This window comes from Eulemur rufifrons, chromosome 4 (genome assembly GCF_041146395.1).
Source record: "Eulemur rufifrons isolate Redbay chromosome 4, OSU_ERuf_1, whole genome shotgun sequence".
NCBI classification, from domain to species: domain Eukaryota; kingdom Metazoa; phylum Chordata; class Mammalia; order Primates; family Lemuridae; genus Eulemur; species Eulemur rufifrons.
Window position 1 is genome coordinate 71,224,645 of NC_090986.1, and position 23,020 is coordinate 71,247,664.

The 23,020-nt window shown below is 42.7% G+C and overlaps 1 protein-coding gene across 7 annotated transcripts in view; it reads left to right on the forward strand.

The window, feature by feature from the left end:
• DCLK1 (doublecortin like kinase 1) overlaps positions 1 to 23,020 on the forward strand; it is a 301,926-nt gene that overhangs the window by 204,596 nt on the left and 74,310 nt on the right. For 3 of the 7 annotated variants that reach the window (XM_069467340.1, XM_069467341.1, XM_069467344.1), the window contains exon 4: positions 9,967 to 10,083. In XM_069467340.1, coding sequence (XP_069323441.1) covers positions 9,967 to 10,083 — 117 coding nt within the window. Of the gene's footprint in view, positions 1 to 9,966; positions 10,084 to 11,891; positions 11,901 to 23,020 lie in introns of all 7 variants that reach the window. The other 4 variants (XM_069467348.1, XM_069467346.1, XM_069467347.1 and 1 more) reach the window with 2 other exon arrangements.

Below are 23,020 nucleotides of genomic sequence, written 5' to 3' on the forward strand. Positions count from 1 at the left end.
GGAGTGGGAAAGCTTTAGAGTAGAGAAAAGGGAAGGCACAGGTGCCCCGATGGATGCTGTTGTTGTGGGGAAGCTGCAGGCAGGCTACCCAGAAACGGGGCATCGTTTGGGATTGGTTAGGGATATTTGGCTTTTCTAGTTGGTGCTAAGTTGGAAGTGGGAACAAAAATCATGGAAGCTGTCGGTTATTAATCAAGTCCTGGCCATCTGAGGCTGATTCTTAGAGGGGCTATTGTTTGGCTTCCTGCATTGTTACTAGACATGGCGGTCTGATTTTTTGTGACTTTACAGTGTATGGCCTTCTTGGCTGGCTGTCATAGAAAAGGGTTGGTTTCCCGGGCGGGTTGCTGCAGGCTGTGGGTCAGAGTTCTGTCTTTCTGTGTGGTCCAGCTATTGTCTATCTGTAGATTCAGTCTCTCAAGGTGATCAGACTTCAGTGAAGACTCAGCAGGCTTTGCACGTGGGCTGAACAATGTGGAACATATGAAACATTGGGAGGAAAGGCCCTCGGCATCTGTCGTTTGTTTAAGCTCTCCCTGAAGATGTGTGGGTTTTTTATGAGAAGCAGCTCAGAGCCAGCCAAGGAGGGGCTTCTCCGTTTCAGTAATTGCTTTACTTTCAAAAAAATGAAGATTGTTAGTGAAGCTGCGTAGGCTAATGAAGAGGCAGCAGAGCCTGCGCGAAGAACAGCTGAGGACAATCTACAATCTCAGAGAAAAAAGGATGCCTCCGGGAAGTGTTGTAATGCTGGGGAGATTGGGCTCTTGTGGGGAAAACAAACATACCAACTACTTACATTTCAAATTCAGAAAGACAGGACCCTGACTCAAAAGCAGCTAACGCGTACATGAATGTGTTGTTTTGAGGTGTTGCTGCCAGGCTTACGAGTTGAAAATGTTAACCAAGAAAACTCAAACTCTGTAAAATAAAGAGGCTTATTCTGAGCCGAACATGTGTGACCAGCCCAGAGCACATGGCCTCAAGAGGTCCTGAGAAAAATGTGTCCTCAGTAGCCGGGTTACAGTTTGGTTTTATACATTCATGGGGAAAGGAACTACACGTAAGACCATAAGTCAGTACATTTGTTTTGCCCAAAAAGGTGGGACATCTGGGGAGGGGGGACTTATAGGTTATAGGTGGGTGTAAAGATTCTTTAATTTGTAATTGGTTAAGGAAATGAAGCTTTTTCTAAAGGCTTGGAATGTTTTAACATAAGATTAGGATGTCTGTTAATCAGAGACAAGCTGCCTAGACGTTTACCAAAACTCAAGTGATCTATTAAGTAAGTTGATGGCCTGCAGATGTGGTTTAAGCATTGTCTTGCACAGGCCTTAGGCCTGTTAATGATTTATTAATAGTATCTTATTGTTACGAAGAATAACTCCAAAAGGGACAGGGCATAACTAGGCGTGTCTGACCTCCCTTCTCCTCATGGCCGGCAACTCAGCTTTAAGGTTTTTCTGAGGTCCCCTTGGCCAGGAAGGGGTCCATTCAGTTGGGTGCTTAAGATTTTATTTTAGTTCACACAAATCCCCAGGTCTCAATAGGTAAGAACAGTAATCTCCTGCATTGGTATTTGCATACAACTAAAAAGGCTTAGGGAGTTTTGGAGTTTGTGCCAATAGGGTCATCGCAGAGGTGAAGTGGTACCTGGAGGGAGAGGACCTTACTCAGAGTGCAGCCTGACCACTGGCCATGCCCGGGGCCCTCCTACGGTGTTGTGTTTGGCACAGGGCAGTGTGGAACTCATCTTTCTCTAACCTTGACCCCATGATCATGACCCCATGACCTTCCCCTATCCTCCAAACTCTCAACTAAGAAACCACCCGCATTTCAAGGCTCCGTGTTCCCATGTTCTCAGAGATGGTTAAGCAATGGGTGCTGAGCCAACTTTAACAGACTATTGGAAGATCTTCAGCATTGCCAGTTGCCTCACCTGCACTGCAGTGGATGCATTAAAGTGGGGAACTGTCAGTTTATGTTGGCCAAACTTGCAGAAAGAATGTGCAGAGTGCATTGTTAGATGCTCAGGCAGGTGGTTTGTGGGGGTTTCATTAACACCATCAAGGAAGAATTTAAGAGTTAATTAAAGGCTCCATCTGGAAACTTGGAAACATTGCCTAATGAGACAATCTGCAGTGGTTCTCAACCAGGGGCAATATGCCCCCCCAGGGGACATTTGGCAATGGGTGGAGACATTTTCAGTCACCTAAGTAGGGAGGACCTACTGGCCCGTTAGTGGGTAGAGACCAAGGATGCAACCACTAACTGTCACTAAACAGTGCAATTGACATGTGGGAAGAAGAAAAGAACAGCATCAATTTCAGGAAATGAAGATCTGGTAGAATAAGGCACAGTGTCTGGAGGGCTTCCTCTTTTTCTCCTTTTCCCGGGGGCTGAAACTCAGACATGGCAAGATGAGCCAACTGGGATCAAGCGGATGAGAATGCCTGGGGACTCCAGAAACAAGACAGTAGGAACCTGTCTTGCCAGGCAATCTCTTGCATCAAAACCGCTTGCCTCCTCGGGGCCCCTGCATACCTCTGGACTCTCATGTAGGGGAAAAATTAACTTTTCTATTACTTGACTATTAGGGAAAAGGAAAGTATTTGGAAAGGAGAATCATTTCTGCTATCAAAACAGTAGGTCTGAGCAGTGACTCTTGAGATGTTAATACAGAAAATCCCAGCACCATAAAGCAAGCCTTCTGCAGATGTTACATAAGGGTTCGGCTATCAGCCTGTGCCTCCGAGCCCCGCCGTGCAGGTGCAGGGACACGTGGGTGCCATCTGGAGTGCTTAGCTGGGTGTTCCGAAAGTTGTGGGCCAGTCGAGGTGCTGGTTTAGACATACATGCCTATATTTTTAGAAGGTACTTTTAAAATCTCAGTTTCTGGGACTTTGCTCTTCAGCTAAGCCACTCCAGCTGATGTCTTTGCCTCCAATTCAGTCTACTCCATACTTTGTTTTTCAAAAGCTGTGTTTTAGAGTGTTTCAGTCTTGATTGCTTTTTATCCCAGACAAGCCACATATGGCGCTTAGGGAAGTAGCACTTGTTTGGACCCCACAGACAGTAGCATGGGAGTCTTAACTGTAGTGTCGGGGTTGACTCAGAAAATGGGTGGAGTAGAAACAGAGGACGGGCCTCAGGTTGTACTGGAGCAAGCAGCTGGCGCCGGGTGGGGGGCGGGGGGAGGGCGGCGAGGGGAGGGTGCAGGCTGACCCCTTCTGCAGGGAGCCAACATGCAGATTCTCCTGCAATGCTGCTGGGAAGTATGAAAATCATTATGCTTCTATAGGAAGCAAACTTTAGTTGTCAATTATACCAGGAATGCTCTGTTCAGCTCACCCACACAGACAAGCTGGAGACTAATTGAGGATGGTGAAAGCTTTAAAAGCCGTGAGGCAGGAGACAGTGAACCCCCAGGCACTGGAGGTGCTCAAGGGAAAGCTGGACAGCCACTGTGGAGACAGGAGGTCAGAATATTCCTGCACTGAGGAGGGAGCTGACAAGGTGACCACTGATAGCTTATTGGTATTCTAGGAGCGTGCCTTTCACCTTGGAGAATATGGATACGTTAAGGGCAACTTCTTGGAGAATTATAGAACCAGAATTGTAAGTTCTTGCTCTTTGTCATTGAACGGGTGCCATTTTTATAAAAAGTCTCTAGAACTGACTGTGCTTCCTCACTCTCTTTTGCATATAGCAACAGAGAGGAATATTGTTCCATTTGGAGACTTTGTACCTTTGCCAAATTAAGACGAAGCTTGTCTTTGTGCTCGGAAAGCACGAAGCATCTACTGCTCATGATGGATTCGTCCAGATGAACTTGCCCTTTTCCTTAACAGTTCAGAATTTAGAGTGGAGACCTATTGGAAGGCCTCTGCCTGAAAGTGCTTTTATTCTGGTTGGTTTTAAAAAGAGATTAGAGGAGTAAAAGCACTCCTTGTTTAGAAGAGTATTCCCTAGTCAGCATGCAGCTGTCTAGACACTCAAGGGACTTCACCTTTGCCTTGTTCAAGATTCTCCAAAAGGCACACGTGGGTCCTTTCGAATGCATGAGCACTTTGGGAGCTCAGGTGAGCTGTTGGTGCCGGCGGTTGAATTCTAACCATTTTTATTCTTCAGCACCTTCTATAACACTTCAGCCTACCTACCAACTGTTTCTGAGTGGAGGAAGGATCTGCCTAAGTGGTGGTTCTCATGCCACCGGGAATGTGGCCAAAGAATATGTTCCACCTCCTCCCTCTACATCCCCATCTGGGTTGTCTCTCTAAATCTGTCCATCAAAGAATGCCCATTTCTTGAGGTCAGGTCCTAAGGGAAGGTGAGAAACATTTTAACTTCTATCTTAACTAATCCCCAGAACTTCTGTAAAGCTAATGTTGTACAGTGTTAGACAGTGTGGAGAATAATGCTTTTCACTTCAAAGAACTGTGACCATAAGTACTAAAGCAGAGGTTTAATCAAACCTTGTTTGCTTGCTTGCTAAGGGGGGTTCAGTCACCAGAGAACCAATTCGTGTGTTTGATCTTGTTCCCTGGACTTTGGGTAGGCTGCAACCTTTAGTGGCAAGAGGTCCGGCAGCTTCTTTCAAATGGTTTACCCTTTGCAGTCCTTCAATATCATCTTTCTTAAGAAGCGTCTGCACTGTCGAGTGTCTCCACAGCCAGAGGAAACTATGATCCTCCTAGGAAACTAGTCCATGAATTATAGGGGTGCCAAGAAGTATCAGAATGACGAAGCAATTGCCCCCAAAGGCAAATGCCCCATGTGAGAGAGAAGGTGGAGGGTCCTGCTTTCTTCCCTGCCTGAGGCTGTGAAAATGTCCTTGGGTGAACAAAAAAACCATTTCAATCATATTATTCACGATGTTTCAAAATTGTGGTTTTAAGCTGACAAAGATTTTGGCATTCTCTCTAAGTCAGCATCAGTTCTTCCTCACTGTGTTTTGCTATTATAAAATACAATTTCCACTTAAATTAATTAAAATACTTAAAATCTAAACTTTAATTGGAAAAATGGTTGGAGTTTTTTGTATTCATTTTTTCCTAATCTATGTCTTGGCACTGCAATATTCTCCAACTGGGTTTATTTTGACCCTAGGAAAAAGAAAAGCAGTTACTATAAATTATTTACTTCTGTTTCTGTTAGTCAACCCAAGCCTTTCAGAATTATTCTAATCCCCAGTGTGACTCATGAAGCTCCACTCTTATCCTGAAGGCAAGTGGTACAAGATTTGTAATATTTGTAATTATCTTTCAGACTCCACCATCCTCCAAGCTATCACTTCATTAAAACTTCACTTCTGAAAGAGCTCATTGTTTCTTTTTTTTTTCCCTGACACAATAAACATCTTGATAGAGAGGTAGCTTTAGTATCTTGAATTTTTAATTTAATGTTGTTATGAGAACTAGCTATTTGCAGCCCTTCCCTTATCTACCATCTCTCGTTTGTCTGCCCCCACCATGGGCACAGGGAGAAATTTCCCAGGCTTTATGCACAAAGCAACAGCTTGCTAAGGCCACAACATCAGATACTGGGGTGGTGAGGAAGCCACCACCTACTCAAGAGACCTGGCTTCTGATGTACGTCATTTAGTCTCTCAGAGACTCAGTTTCCTCATCTGTAAGATGAGAGGTTGGATTAGCACAGTGAATACTAAGAGTCCACACAAGTCGTAACAGGATCAATAGCAATTCAGGCCAATATTTATTGAGCACCTACTACATGCTTTTTAGTATGCCAGGAACTGGTTAGTACCCAATAGAGTATGGGGCGGGGGGGAGACGGACTAATACATGAATAAATTTGATTGATTTATCAAACTCAGTTCAAGAGAAGCAAAGGGAAGTTTGGAAGCATGGCAAGAGCCCACAAGTTCTTTTCAATACTTCAAAAACCCAATGAAACTCCTACATTTGGTCTGATAAGACTAAGCTGCCTAACGAAAATACCTAGTTACTTTCCAGTAGTTGGAAAAATGTCAACTTAGTGTGGTAAGATTGGTTCTATTATGGGGACCCAAAGTCCTGGTTGGAGGTCCAGGCCATAACTTGCAATTCTATTACCTGTGCCAAACAGGATGCCACAAACCCTAAAATCAACTTTTTAATTCATGTTGCGGCTCACAGATGGGTGTTATTAACAATGTGCACCATCTGGTAGCTTTCTATTTTAACGATGCATTCCTGCTAACTAGATGCTTAGCTTTTTAAATTATTGTTTTAAATTTATGTGACCTCTCAACATTCATGACCTGGAACAAAAAGTTCTGGTCATCTGCCCTCCTTATAGTCTTGATTTTGATTTAAAATAAGAAAGTGGAATGTTACTTAAGAGTAATTTGTTGCATAAACCTACATTTTTCAAACATGAGGTCCATGAAATAAAAATTAGCAAAAAGAGGTCTCGTTGGTGAGAAGACTCCGTGCACCACTACCAGGTGGTAAGTGTTTTGAGTTCCAGAAGTTTGTCTTTTTCTCCATAGTGCCTGTAACTCTCAATGCCTGGCACAGAGTAGACACTAGATAAAAATGTAGTTGCAAGCAAATGTAGTTGCAAGCCTGACGGACCAGAACATCATGGCCTTCCAGTTTGGTTGCTAGAGTTCTTCCAAAAGTCTAGGCAGATGTCCAAAAGCTAGGACAAACTCCAGGGTGTGTTGTCAGTTGTGTGGACAGAGCCTTGAGCTAATTTGAGATCACACATTTTAAAGCTCTGTTTCATGAATTAAAATCTCCAGCATCTACACCCTTAGGCGTGATCGTCCCATGCAAGTGGTCTTGGCTTTTCTGATCACATCTTCTGATGTTATTAATGTTGTTTCTTGGTTACTCCTATCTTTTAATTTTTGCTAGTATGGCCAGGTGTGTAGATTTTGTTTCCTTTTTTTAAGAAATGGAAATCTCTTGCAGGGCCACTGGGGCAGGCCAGAACAGCCAACAGTGGCCCAAGTAATTGTTGGGGAAGACTGGGTTGGCTCTGTGATGCCCCGCTTCATTTCTCTCTGCTTTGGGCTAGGAAAACAGGCAGAGGACGCCACAGCTGCTAATATTTCAAGGCAGAATTTCTTTCATCTTTCTTTCTTTTTTTTTTAAATCCTCCCTCTTCTTTCACCTCAGTTCAATTCATGAGACTCTCCAGGAGACGCTCTTCTCTATGCCTTATCTCCTATTTCTAGTCTTTTAATATCGACATTTCATATACACTCACATCCCTTTCGTGCTAAACAATATAAATGACTTTGTTGGTTTGGATATTAGAAAAATATAGGAAAAGATGTTTATATAAAACCATTCAGAATGTATAAAAGAGAAAAACATATTTTGAACTTAGAATATTTGAAGTTGCATGGATAGGGAAGAAAAACTTTGAAGTTAAAGTCAGGCCTCAGAATTAGATCTGGAATTATTATGAATGATTTGTTACTAAAATATAAAATAGTTTTAAAAATGTATAATGGAAAAGTTAGAGTAGTTTAATTTTAAACTACCGTACTTAGAAATATCACTACTTTAAAAAGGCTAACATACTTCAATAACTACCTACAAAGATAAATATTTATAACATGATAGATTTTAATATAGGGATAAATTTTAATATAGAATATATTCTTACAAATGAATAATAAGAAGGAGATCTCAACTGCAAATAGGCAAAGGACATAAAAGGTAATTGTAGAAGAAGAAATACAAATGGATAATATGCATGTGGAAAAAAATGTACAACCTTACTGGTAATCAAACAAATTCAGATTTTAAGCAATGAAGTCTGATATTTGTTTAGAAATTAGCAAAGATGTTTTTGAAAATATAATACCTAACCTCAGTGAGGGATTAGCAAATGACCACTCATGGTCTAGAGAAAGCATAATTTGGGTCAGACTTTCTGGAGGGCAATTTGTTAAGAGTTTTTAACACATTAACTGCCATGTGAGTTGTATTTAACTCACGCTAGCTTTGAGTCCGGGCCCTCGTGCAGCATATGTAACTCACATGTCTCTGCACCTCGGGAGCCGCGAGAACTATTTTTCAAGTTGCATATGATTCACGTACAGAAAACAATAAAAAATAACAAACTTTTCATTAAATTAGAAAGGATCATTTTGTTTTTGAAGTTTTTATTCTATTTTTGTAATAAAACACCATAGCCCCAAGAAAAAAAATTTTTTTTTTAGTGTGGCAGTCAATGTGTTAAAAAGTGCTTATCTTTCAACTCCCCAAACCCACTTTATTTAGCAGATTTTTTTAGCTTAAATTTTTTTAGTTAATTTGGAAGAAGAAGAAATTGGACTAGAAGGAATGACTATTTTCCATCAATAGGGGAATGACTGAATAAATTGTGTCATAAACATATTGCAAAAGATAATGAAGGTCTTAGAAGAAGGATTTTGATTGCTATATATTGACCAAGAAAGAGAATTATAATATATAATAAGTAGGGAAAATAAATAACATATGTCAGTATCTTGCCAATTCTATAAAAAGCAAACAAAAAATTGTTTATGTATATATACGTGTTTGTATAAGTTTAGAAAAACTACTGTAGGATCCACACACTATTAGAAATGGTAGTGATATTGGAGGGGAGAGAGTAAGTATATTGCTATTTTTTCTTTAATTTTGAACTTATAATTTTTTAGAAAGAAGAGGGTCAGAAAATATTTTGGAGCACCTACAATATGCCCTTGGTTTCTATTAATAGTTACTAGAAACTAAATTTTGAGTGCCAGGGACTAAATCTATGTTAAGGAAATAAGTGGATAACTACACACTCATTTACAAGGGTGTTATTGAGTATTTATAATAGTGAACTACTGAAAGCAAGTTACATGTCCAATGGTAGGAATTTGGTTAAGTAAATTATGGTATTCCATGCAGCCAAATGCTCATCAGCCATTAAATGCCAGCATGAAAATGCTCTCAGGATATTGTAGTGTGAAAAGAGCTAATAACAGGTCAATATGTGCAGATTAATCCCAATGTTGTTGACATACATAGATGAGTAGAAAACATTCTAGACATTTGTAGAGCCCTCTCCAAAAAATAAAAGTATCTCTTAATCATGAGTTATTTGGGGTGTTTTTAAATATATTGTGTATTTTTCTATCTATAGCACTTTATCATTACAAGCATACAAATATTTTTTAATTATTAAAAGTGGCTTCTTAAGAATAAGATGTGTGTGTTTCACAACATTATAATTGGTCAATGCAGTCCATTAAGAGAAAAATCAAAAGCTCTTTGCAATTAAAGGTGTTTAGCGTAGAACTTAAGGAACACAAGCACTGAGGATTTAAATCTAGTGAAAGTGAAGTTGTTTCTTATCCTCAAGTTGAGAACCATTGTACAGACACAATACAGGCTCTCCCTCGAGTAGCTTTCTGTGGTGGCGCTGGCTCACACCATGCACTTGCTTTGGGAAATATCACCTCTCCACCAATTTTACCTTTTCTGAGCAAATGCTGTCACTTCCCACACATCATAAAGACCCACAGCTATCACCGTGAGGACCTCCAGGACCATAAACTTGGCCCTGTCATGATGCATGGAATCTTCCATCACCACATTTCTTGGTTTATGAGGTTGATCTTTCTTCTAACATTTTTCTTGGAAAAAAGAACAATTTATCCTAAGAGAGACCCACATACACAGATAAAGAGTGGGTGGAGAGAAACCCAACAAAAACACCTCTTTATCAGCCTATTACTCCCAATCTTCCAAAATGTTATTGTAAAAAAGGAAAAAGAGGAGGCTTGGAGTATTATTTACTTCCACGTCTAGGAAGCCCATCCTACCCTTCCTCATTTTCTTTGTTCCATTTTCATAAACAAGCATTCAGTTGGCAGGAAGTAGGTGTGACTGAGGATGGTCGTGTATTTCTATTTCCAGGTTTATTGTGCATTTTGCGCGGGGGTGTGTGCTGTTACCCAATGATGATGTGTGGTTGTTGTTCTTTCCCCAGAATGTCGAGTGGTGAAGTCCACTTCTTACACCAAAATAGCTTCATCGTCCCGCAGGAGCACCACCAAGAGCCCCGGACCCTCCAGGCGCAGCAAGTCACCCGCCTCAACCAGCTCAGGTAAGGCAGCAACGGAGACTTTGAAGAAACTGCCTTGTTTCTGATGCAGGACGAGCAGAGGGTGTGTGAAGCTCAGAGCGTGAGGTTTTTAGGATAGTGTAGGTTCCGGTTTATAATTTTAGAACATGTTGGAACGGTGGAACAGATTTGCTGGAGTCTAGCATGTTGGCTGCAAGAAAAAGCATCGAGTTTGAAAAAACCTGCTTAGTGAAGAGTCAGGAAACCCAGATTTGCCCACAAATAGAAGTGCATTTTGTATCATTTCTACCATGGAAGTTAACCTTTCAGGCTCTAGAAGTTTCTGTTAAGGAATTTATTCTACCTGGGATTGGCTTGTGAAAAACTTCCAATTTGTATTTGCTGAACCTTTAGTACACTCTTGGCTGTAGTCTCAGTTTCCTTTCATGGCTCTGGAGCTACAAGCAGTGAGATTGAGAACGCAGAGCAGGGATCACTGCAGTGACCCCGGCCGGGGTCTGCCTCCCGGTGCGCGCTCGAGAGCTGGTGTTGGAGCAGGCTGTGCACTCACCAGTGAGCACCTCGGCAGACCTGCCTTCTCCTTCTTTGGTCTTAAAGTTGGCATGAGTCAGTCAGAAGGTGTCTTGCGTGTGTGTATGTGTGTGTGTGTGTGTGTGTGTGTGTGTTTGATCTTAGGTGTAAGGTCTATGTCATTAATGAAGAGAATTTATTAAATAATCTAAATTGTTGAGTTGGAATTATTAAATGTTGCACACATCAGAGTGATTGTTGCCTGATTTCATGAAGACAGAGATGCTCTTATAAATAGGGCAAAGACATTTGGGGTCTACTTGGAGGCCTTCCTTTCCTCAACAGTGTGGGCTCAGATATGGAAAGAGCTGTAGGCTGTAGCTGGCTCAGAAGGAATATGGCCAATAGGCAGAGTCATTATAGGTCATTGCACAGCTAGACCACCCGGCCCAACCTGGTTCTCTAAGAGTCACCGTCCTCTTGGGGTTTTACCACTTACTTCTGTTCCCAATAGTAAAGGTGGTCCAAAGACCACCTTCTCCTCTGACACTCACTGTAAGGTGGCAATGATGGGCTGCCACTGCCTCTTCCCACAGCACAGGCTGCATCACAGCTGTTCAAGGAATAAGTCTCAGAACACAGCTAGAACTTGGGATGTGGCTTGTTTGCCCCTCTAGTTTAAGGGTTTACCTGAGAACTCCACCCTTAATGTGGCATCGCTTGTCTAGATTGGACAGAACCCTAAAATGAAACTTTGCTAAAGGGTAAGATACCAAGACTCAAAGTGTAGGTGCATGAAAGTCACTTGAGAAGTTGGTAAAGTTTGTCATCCTGAACCCCCATGCCCTCAGATTCTAAGGACATATACCTGGGTTTTAGCAAGTACTCCAGGTGATTACGATCGGGTAGTCCATGGCTCACGTTTTGAGAAACAGTGGGTGAGTGCTGCGGTTCTCAGACTAGCAGCATCACCATCACTAGAGCACATCAGAACTGCAAAATCTTGAGCCCCTCCCTACACCCACTGAATCGAAAACTCTGGAGCCGGTCCCGGTAGTCTGGGTTTTCCCAATCCCTCCAGGTGATTCGGATGCACACCCGAGTCTGAGAACCACTGGGTTGTGGATAAGAGAAAAGAAGTAAGAACAGAAAGTCATTTGACTCCGGATAATCAGAGAGAAAGATATGACTTGCTCATCTTCGTTTATTGGCATGACAGAAATGACTTCCTTTCTACCTCCCTGCTTGCCTCCACATGACAATGTCCATCTTTAACCCTTATAACCCAAGACCAGACCTCTAGCTACCTTGAAGTGTAGACCAAGAGAGCAATGAGCAAAGGAGAGTACCAGACCCCACCTCCCTCTTATACCTCCTTGCCTTCAGAGAATTAGTCACCTGGGAGCAGAGGGAATCTATGAATCTGTCTGGAGGTCATCTCTTCCCTGGGGTATTGGGGAAAGCCCCTCCCTTCAAGAGCATACCACGGAAACACAGAAATGAGGACCTCCACAGAATGATAGAGTGATCCTGGAATTGCTGCATGGGAAACTCCCCTGGAAGACCTACTTGTTCGCTAACAGGCTGATAGGTGAAAATTGAGCTCTAGGGAGGGTGTACAGCCTTGACCAAAGGACACTCCTCATTTCCTCTCTTTAAACCTGGGCTGTAGGATGAACCCTCATGGAGCAGTAAGGGAGAATGTCATGGGCCTAGCCAGCAACTTGCCCCTAAAATTTTGACTGTTCAGTACAATCATGGCAGGATATGAACAAGATATGAAAGAGAAACAGGTCCCATATTAACTGACACATTATCAGTATTATTAAAAATCATCAATATTAAAAAACAAAATTAGTTCCCAGTCCAAACAAACTTTGACACTGGCAAATTTTACTTACTCTTTCCTCTTAGTATGTACCATGAATAAAACAATCAGATGTGAGGGGCTGCATCTAATACAAAGTAGTTAGCCAAATTATTATGTCTTATACATTATAGATATTCCAAGAGAAGCGATATGTACTATAGCTCTTAACTTTTTATTGTTGTTGTTTTTAGCAGTTTTGTTTGTTTTGAGACAGAGTCTCACTCTATCCCCTGGGCTAGAGTGCAGTGATGTCATTATAGCTCACAGCAACCTCAAACTCCTGGGCTCAAGCGATCCTCCTGCCTCAGCCTCCCAAGTAGTTGGGACTACAGGCAATCACCACCATGCCCAGCTAATTTTTTTATTTTTAGTAGAAATGGGGGTCTCCTCTTGCTCAGGCTGGTCTTCAACTCCTGAGCTCAAGCAGTCCTCCCGCCTCGGCCTCCCAGAATGCTAGGATTACAGGTGTGAGCCACCACGCCTGGCCAGCAGTTTTATTTTTAAGAGCTGTAGGCAACAGTTAAATACTCCTGGGTTTAGGTGAGACTTTTGTTTACTTTCTTTTTTTTTTTTTTTTTTTTTTTGTCTCTATAAGACAAGAAAGGTAAAGGACAAATCACTTTATTGGGCACATGTTAAAGATTGGAATTAGGAATCTAATTTTAAAATGATAATTATGAATACAGGCAATAATTTCACTTTAGAATTGTCTAGTAATGTATTCACTATTCAGCATTCTAAGATATATATTCACTTACCAAAAGTAATTTTGGAAACTCAAAAAAGCAGATAGATAAATGTATTAAATGTATTTGTATGTCACTGCCAATACTTAGGATTATTTTTTTAGAAGTTTAAAATGGATAAAATGCCTGCTTCAAAATCAACAGGTTGCTTCAAACACACGCTTTCACTTTCTTTTGTTTCCCTGAAGCACTTTTAAACTCTAGTTAAAACCTGGTTGATTTGACCAGCACTGACCTGTAATTTGTGATAGGTATGTCATGCCAGGTAATATCATTTCCATAAAGAAAGTGGAGTCTAAATTCATTCTAAAATCAGTATGTTCTTGAAAAAATTAACACTTCAGTGTATCTTTAACTTCAAGGTCAAAATTTATTATATGGCAGTGATCATATTTAATGTGAGCCTTTCATGTATATAAAATTTTCAACGTCCTGCATTTTGACCTAGAAGAGATGACATACAACCATTTCCTGGTTATACAGCAGCTTAGAGTATGCAATGACTGTCTCTTGATTCTGACCTGCTACCAAATCTTACCACCTTCTTCTGGATGATTCCAATTAGAAGAGGTTTTACAGAGCGGTCACCTTGCAGTCACAAATGTGTGGTTTCGCCAAAGACCTCAAGAACACTTGCTTTCCCTGGGACCTGAGCCCAGGGTTTAGGAAGTCCAGCAGTGTCACCGTTTCTCACCAGGGCAAGTACAGCTGCTGGGTGTCTGGGGGGCCCTCCCCTGAGCCCCTCCACTGCTTAGACCCAGGTCTTCCCTCCCTACCCAGTTATGGCTTTTGAAACCAGTGGAAGGATGTGATGAATCATCTCTATGTTGATTGCTTCACACGTCCTTAAAGTAGCCTGTTCAGTATTTTTTTGTAAATCACAGTCACTCAAATGTGAATGATTTTATTTCAATACCCCTTAAACATTGATGTTGTCCCAAACCCAATTACCACCACGAACCTGACTTTTTAACGTCAAAGAATCTTTGTTTTCCCTTCTGAAACATTAAAGTTTGAAATGATTTCTACTTCACTTTTTAAGTTTCTACTTCCAGTATACCTATATTACACAGAAATTAGAGCATATTACAAAGTTAGTATTTGCTCAGTTTTTAGACCATGCTGCTGTTAATAGCAACATGGTTAACTTGTATGTAAATGAAACATCATAATTTACATAGGACTTTTATCTTTTGGGTTTTTTTTGATCCTCCTATTAATCTCCTAACAAGAAAGATAAAATATCATTATCTCCATTCATAGACACGAGGAAGCAGAGGCAGGGCTGAGGGAACTGCTTGGCCTGGAGTCACTGAGTCAAGAGTGGCAGCTCAGGGCTTGTATATGGGACTTCCAGTGTTCTAGACCCACTGGACTGGCAGTCCTTGATACCTGTTTCTTTACCTCCACTTACTAGAGTTTTGATCTCTAAGAAATAACAAATCTAGTACCTGGTTTGAGATTGCAATTTACAGCATCATAACACCTGGCAGCATAAGCCTGAGTATTAGTCTCCTGGCACCATCGATCCAGGAGGTAAATGATTCATCCCAACTTAGTGAGGTACATCAGGGATGGACAGAAACTTTCCTTTGTAAGTCAACCTTAGAACAAGCACGAGAATCCTCTGTAAATCTTCCCTTTGTCTCTTACACGTTCCTCTCCTTAGGACTAGAAGAAATTCAAGGTGATTTATTAATGTAAGGTGTTCATTTACAGGTTCAGAAATATCAGTTGCAGGCCCACGAGTGTCAGGCATTTGCTCGGCACTGATGATGCAGAGATGAAAGAAAACAGCCCCTATTCTCGAGAGGCATAGAGGTCAAGACCCCCGAAAGAATTTATAGATGACATAATTCACATACCTGTTGAATTACTATTAGTCTCCATAACAGAAAAGGCTGAAAGAAGGCAAGTGGAGCGAGAAAAAAGAGAAACCAGAAGCCTCAATAATGTACAGAAAGAATAACAAGCCCCCAGATAATTGCATGCTGAGACATGGGGCGCAGAATCACTAAGAAAAGGGAAAAATGATTTTTAGTTGCTTCTTAAAGAAATGAGAATATATAAGAGCATCATAAAGAGTGCTTAATATGGGTTGACTCTTCTTTATACATGTGTCTTTGGAACACAGAGGTCTTGTAAAATGTGTCATTTAAAGTGAAATTCTTCCAAGCAAATTCCTTAACCTGCACAGGAAAGTTATAACAAAATATCTCCCAAAATAAGAATATAATATGCATTAACTTGGTTTAAATAAAGGCCGATAAAATTTAGTTTTGCTTTATACTATTTTCTTAATAGTATAATATTAATGTTAAAAGTATAAGAAACCTGTGTTTCCCTAGCTTGAACGTTTTTTTGCTGCAGTCCTCCTTAAAACTTACAAATTTCAAAATTGTGACTTCTTGGGGGGTCTAAGGAATTGTGATTCTTTAGAAAAACTGTGGGATTTTTGCTTGTTTGTTTTAGAGTTTTTATTTTCATTTAGATAGATAACCAACATTTTCGCATAGAATGTCACCCTGTATTTAGAATCTCTGTCTATGGAAGCCCTGGCAAACGTAACTGAGCCCCCCCCCCCCCCCCGTGGGAGCCTCACACCCACTGATTCAAGCACGAGCTAATGCACTTTCTTGCCTTCAGAAGCATGTAGGTTAAAGTAGAAACACTCATGGCAACAACCATTCATTCACTCAATATGCATTGAGAACCCACTGTGGACCAGCGATGCTGGGTGCAGGAGATGCAAGCTGAACATTTGAAAGAGGGAAAAGCCACATGCCTTAACTAATGAACTTCTAGCCGACTGAAGCACCACTCTGCGTTCCCCAGGCTTAAAACCTATTTGTATGTGACTCCGGAAATCCTGAAGTCTTTATTCATGCTATTCAAATTTTACTTTTTTTTACAGTTATATAAAAATCCTTTATGCAGCATATGCAGATCAGACAAGAATCAAAGCTGCAGAAGCAAAGAAAATTTTAATCAGCTCACGAGTCCAGTTTGTCAAATTTTTTTGATTTACATCAAACACCTCCAAAGGCAGATTGCTAACTTATTATTTTTTAGCTCAGTCTTTTTCTTTAGTGTAGAGAATTCAGCCTTATACTTTCTATGGAGGATGCTTTTTGCTTTGAGGTGCCATGGGAATTGTTGAGAACAAATGCATCAAGAAAATCGTAGAGGCTGGTGATTCATCCTTGTGATTTTAGCATTTCTTGCTGCATGTAAAGCTCATCCCTCCTTCCATTCTCTTTGTTTGCACCCACCAAACCCCCTGGTCCTCACCCCAGCAGGATCTACAAAGATACTCATCAAAGCATTGGGCCATTATCTTGACTTACTCTCTCCTTGGGGGCAGCACCCTACATCAGCTGCTTGTGTAAACGTCTCACTGTTATTGCCCCAGGTTATTTAGATATTTCCTGAGTGTCTACTGTGTTCCAGGCATGTATTAGGTCCCAAGGATAGAAAGATGATTAAACTACAGTCCTTGCCTTCAAGTTGTGTACATTCTAGCTGGGAGACAAACATATACAGTCATGTGTCACTTAACAATGGGGATATATTCTGAGAAATGTGTCATTAGGCGATTTCATTATTGTACAAACATCACAGGTGCACCTACACAAACCTAGATGGTACAGCCTACTACACAGCCAGGCTGTGTGGTGGAGCCTGTTGCTCCTAGGCTTCACATCTGTTACGTACAGCATGTTACTGCACTGAATACTGTAGACAATTGTAACACAATGGTATTTGTGTATCTAAACATATTTAAACACAGAAAAGGTACAGTAAAAATACAGTCCTATACTCTTATGGGACCACTGCCATATATGTGATCCGTTGTTGACAGAAACATCGTCATGCAGTGCATGACTATATACCCGCTTACTATAATAGTGTAAAAAGTGCCACAGTGACCCAGAGGAGGCAGGGGTTAGATCTCATTAATAGAGGCGGAGAACACTTCCAAGAGAAAAGGACTTACAAGTTGGGACTTGAAGAATCCTGCTAGTCTAAGAAGGGCCAGGAGGGCATTCCCTCCCAATGTGAGTTAAGGCACAGAGACATGAAAGCATATTATTTAAGGAACAGTTGCTAGTTCAATAAAAATACAGAACAGAATTCTAGGAAAGGGCTGGGGAAGATGGGGTTAGCCCAGTTGGTTGTGGTCAGATGCACGGGGCTGCGGAAGCGTGTTTATGAGATGAAAGGGGATTTTCTGCAAGGCCGTGAGAGGTCACAGTGGAGTTTTAGAAACAGTAGCACAGTGGTAGAAAAGATCGGCACACATGAAAGGCCAAGGGCCAGGAAGGCTTGCTGGGGCTGCTGCAGTCATCCTGCAAAGAGATGGTCTGGACAGAACCCAAACGGCAAGGAAATGAGAACTTGAGCTGGATGTGAGGCCAGAGGGAGAGAGAGGGACCAGCGGTGCAGAGAGGGTGTGCCGGGTGAGGAGGGAAGTGGGGAATGAGTTCCATTTTAGACATGCGGAGTGCAAGGTGCTTTGGAAGTGTCAGTCGGCCATTAGCAATAAGTAAGTGTGTTTGAGTCAGGAGATTTGAGCTGACAATATATATTTGGGAGACCCTGGAATATCCTAGCACTGTGTGGGAGGCTGAGGCAGGAGGATCACTTGAGGTCAGGAGTTTGAGACCGGCCTGAACAAGAGGGAGACCTCATCTCTACTAAAAATAGAAAAGTTAGTTGGGTGTCATGCACCTGTAGTCCCAGCTACTCGGGAGGCTGAGGCAGGAGGATGGCTTGAGCCCAGGAGTTGGAGGTTGCAGTGAGCTATGATGATGCCACTGCACTCTAGCTGGGATGACACAGCAAGACCATGTCTCAGATAATAATAATAGAAATGTAAGATACCTCCCCACTCCCCACTGAGAGATTTGTAAAGATGAAGGTGGAACCGAGGGTAATGGCTGTGATTGTAAGAGCAGATCAGAAGAGGCAGGAGGAGACCAGAGTGAAGGGACAGAAGTCCAAGGGGCCGAGAGTTTCGAGATGGAGGAAGAGGCCAGCAATGTGTGATGTTGAGATGACAAGTAGCATGAGAACTGAAAGGAGGTCACAGGGTCACAGCGAGGACACCACTGCAGCCTGTGAAGGAACCGTTTCAGCCGGCGAGACCAGATGGCAGCAGGCAGCAGGCCTCGTCTGGGAGAGTCGCCCACGGCCATCCCTGTGGGATGCTCCAGGACCGACGCCAGGAGCCACTCTGCGGGGAGGGTGTCCTGCAGCAGCTGGTGGGGTGGGGCTCGGCCCAGGCCCTCGTCCCCCCCAGCCCAGGGAGCCGCAGTGCCTGAGTCCCCCTAATATCCACCACTTCTTCTTGGATCCCAGCTGATGGGGATCCAAAAATGTCATAATTTTCCACCAAAGGAACACTAGGTGATACTGCTTTATTGTTGAATTAATTTCTTTCTTTAATTCAAAATCATCTCTGACTCCTTTCGCCCCTCCCGGTCCATGTTCATTGTGTCACCGGCCTCCCTGGCTCCTCCTCGGTGCTGCCACCACGCTCTCCATCCAGCGAGGGCCTCCACGCTGCTCTGGGACGTTTCTGTTTCTCACAGGCTCCAGACGCTGCTTGCCAGCTGGCCTCCTCCCCGCCTCTGTCTCTGCGCCTCACATCTGCCCGATGTCCAGCCTGCTGCCACGACTTACTGTCTGCCAACCAGAGTCTGGACTCCGTGTTCTCGGGCAAAGGACGGTCTTCCTTTCCAGCCATTTCTCCCACCTCTCCTCTGGACTCGTGCTTCCTCCTAATTTAAATTGTCCCCAGATAGTGCTTGGGCTCATCTGCCTCCTGCCTTTATTCTTGTCACGTGGCCTAAAATATCTTCCTGTGTCACTTCAGCAGTCAAAAGCCCATGCACCCAGTTTGGCCCCGTTGATCTCTGCACATTCCCTGCACCTCACCATTGCGGGCCTTCCCCACTCCTGCGGTCCTGCGGCAGTTGATTCGGCCCCCGCCTACAGATGACGTACGTACGTGCCACCCTGCTAGGGGGTGAGGTCTCTTGAGAGCAGATCCTTTTCATTCTACAGTGACTGCAAGTTCATGGTGACCATCAGGCAAATGTTGACCATGTGAATGAATTGAGAAATCCCAGCTGTTCAAGTTGCCTAGATTTCCTGAGGTTCAAAACCTTTTTATAAACATTTATTAAAAAAGTTAGTTCACAGAGTCATGTCCCTTTATCCCGCTCTTCCCATTGTTCTCTGGAGATGGTTTCTTTGAATTGGAGCTATTGTCTCAGTGTAAGAAGAGAATACAGACACGTGGAGGAAATCAGGGCTACACCTCCCCGACGACGTGAGCACACACGAAGCTAGAAGGAGGGAAAAAGCACCTTTTCTTCCCTCTGTTAGATAGTTGTCTCTTTTTTCTTGATTCCATATGCTTTTTGCCCTTTTTTTGTTTTCCTTCTCAATAAGATGGCCAGATGTGGACAAGGGCTGGGTAAAGAGATTTTTAGGCACTCGACAGCCTCCTCCATGATTAGGGAGTTGAAAGCCAAATCTCCCTGGCAACGTGCCCGGATTGCGGCTCCTCACACCCAAGGACACACGCATATATGCAGGCGCGCTGCCTCCTCTCATCCTGATTAAGTGCAGCACCAGAAATAAATGAGCTGCCTTAAGTGTTAAAAGATAGGGAAACCGCAAGGTGGATTTCATGTCCAAAAAGTTGCTCTCCTTTTAATTAGGTCTGGCTTGGAGGTTTCTCTGACTTCAGGACCAGTTTGAGACACTTAAAAACCTTCAGCTTTCACTAGGTGCCTGAGACTTTTAGGAAAGCAACTATAAAGAGAAGAAACGCTTAATGTTCACAGAGGGGTTCCTAAATTAGCATACACACCAGTCTAAAGTCTTATAAGAGGAGCAATGAATTTAGTCAAAGTAAGCCAAGTATTTCCAAATCCTAGAACTTTTAAAGTAACCTTGATATTCCTTCATAAGCCTCTTAGGGACAGGGAACAGTAAGAGGCTACTATGTACTAAGTGTGGGCTATGTGTGCTGATTGGGTGATATGCATTATATGATAGAACCCTGGACTTGTGGCTCCAATTAGTGAAAAAGAGTGGTATCAGCTGTCTGAAATGATGAAGGAAAAGGTGAAGCCGGACACTTCCTGAGGAGTATTATTCAACAATGTGCTGTAACCAATAAATGCTCTTAGATCCCTGATGGGCTTAGGTGACAGCTGAGTTGAAAAGGAGAAAGGGTTATGGACCGGGAGTCGTAGGTGTCAGCGCTGCGGTTGGATTTCTGCCACGGCACTTTGGTGGCCAGTTATGTAATTGATCATCACAATATCTGTGAATAATCCATCCTGAAGTTGAACATTTCTCATTCAAGAGGTAACAAGCACAGCAAGGAGGTACAGGATTTAAGCAAAATGTACTCAGACAGATCTGAGCAAAGGAAACCAGACCTGGGTATGAGGCAGTGGTTCTGATGAGTTCTTTACTAATTCAGAGGTTAGTGAATTCAGATTGAAATAATTAATTGTTCCATCTGCTTGGCTATTTAACACCCATATTATTAAGTTGAGTTTTTTTCCCATTCAAGGTAAAGGTTTGTTTAATAAGGGCCTCTGAAATTTTAGTTGAATTTTAAGAAGTTCTATTAAATAAGTAACAAAGCCCTTTTTATTGGCACTTAGGGACTTGTGGTGTTATGGAATAGAAAACAAGCGAACTCAATACATCTGTCAAACTTACTTATGAAAGAAAATTATTTATTCCAGCACTGATTCAACGATAAGGTGTGTAATGCTTTCTGGATGTCAAGGGTCGTTTTAAGAAGTTGTTAATGCTTTGAGAGGAAGAGTCTGGGCAGAGCTCTGACCCTAAGAATACAGGCTGTTCCCAACTTTCAGGCAGGCTGTGTTCCAAAAGTGCTTGATTGTAAATGACTTGTTTGGCACTGGAGTTTCATTTGTCCAGAGAGATGGCAATGCAAGTAGAAGCGCTGAGCCTGTGGCTTTCAATAAAGTAGTGGTAGAGAAAGAAACCTAGATGTCCTGAGCCCTGCAGGTGGGACAAGCGTTCTGGGAGTGCCCTGAGGTGCCAGGACAGGCCACTCATGGGAAAGCGCAGAGTTTTTTGAATAAGACATAAATGAGATGCGGTTTTATCTCTGCCACTTTCTAGCTGTTTGTCTTTGGGCAAGTTACTCCTCTGAACCTCAGTTTCCATCTAAAACAGGAAAAACTGCATGAGCCTACATTGCAGAATGGATGTCACCTGAGGTGCTTCAGTTCAGTGTGCCCAAACTCTCTTTGTCCTGCCAGACTTGCTCCCTTTTAGCCTTGCTCTTCAGTCAATCAATTACCAAGCCCTGTTTTTACCTCTTAACTCTTTCTGGAACATGTCCATTCACCTCCGTCCCCCGGCACTGCCCTAGACCACTCACACCAGCATCCCTACCATAGGATGAATACATGTGCTCCACTCTCTCCTACCTCAGCATTCTCGACGTTTGCCCGAGGGATGTCCCTACACCCAGTATCGTTCTCCTCTAATCCGTTCTTGACAGGGCAAGAACTCTTGAGAGCTTTTTAAAATGCAGGTCTGGTCCTGTGGCTCTTGCTTAAAATCGTTCAATAGGTTCTCATTGCCCTTTGGATAAAAACCAAACTTCTTAAACGTGAATGTTACAGCCCCGCACACCATGTCGCCCTTGCCACACTGCCGATGCTCTAACCCCTCCGACTCCACAGACCTGCTACTCTGACTATTTAGGTCTTTTCAACTCACCGCACTGGCCTCCTCTCCCACCCGCAGCCCTGACACAGGTGGTCCCTGGGGCTGGGAACACTTCTGCTTCATTGTCCCCTCCGTGCCTCACCAGGCTAACGACGCTACCCATTGCCTTTTCTGCAGGGTGGCAGGCCAAGCTTGACCCCGCGGGTTATTAGGATTCCAGGGGCAGCACCCAATTCTTCCCTTGTTGGCATAGTTGATTGTAATTACTAGTTTAGTTCTCTGATCTCCCTGTAGGCCAGAAGGCTGGTGCAGTACAGGAAGGTGATGGTACAAGTGCAGGTTTTGCACTGCCGAGGTTAGATTTGGGGCTCTGCCTGTATTTTCTTGTCAGATTGCTCATCCATCTTTGTGCCTCAGTTTCCTCATTTGTAAAATGGGGGGAAATAATACTGACTACCTCACAGAGTTATTGTGAGTTAAATGAGTACATATGTATATATATGCATACATACGTGTGTGTGTGTGTGTGTGTGTGTATATATATATATATATATGAAAGGTTAAGTGCATTGACTGGTGAGTAGAAAATAAGTCTTCAATAAACTGAGACACACATATAATGGGTACTCACTAAATACATACAGGCTTTTTATTGTTTTGTTTTGCTTTTTAAACAAGGTATTCCTAAGACTCTGGTCCTGTGAGTCCACTTTCCCTTTTTCTTCCTTGTCCGTTAGGTTGGTGAGATTGGAGCCTCGGAAGTAAAAATGCTGTGTTAGCTTCCCTATTTTCCCAATCCGTGTAAACTTTTGTTACAATGTAAAGACATAAAGTAGGATACAAGTGGGCAAAGGAAATATTATATTCATAAAACATGTTCTGCAGCCAACCAACAGGGCATCCCTTACTCTCTGGTTGTAGATTCTGCCTCTGCTGAGATCTCTGTAGTCCTTGCCTATTTTAGAGCCCTTTCCTTAGTGGCCCCGGCTGGGAAGTCCACTGTGGTGAGGCCGGAGCATGAAGCCTGTTTGGCACAGACAGGACTGCAGCACACAAGCAAATTAAAGCGCTCTCAGCTTTTCATTTCACTCTGAAA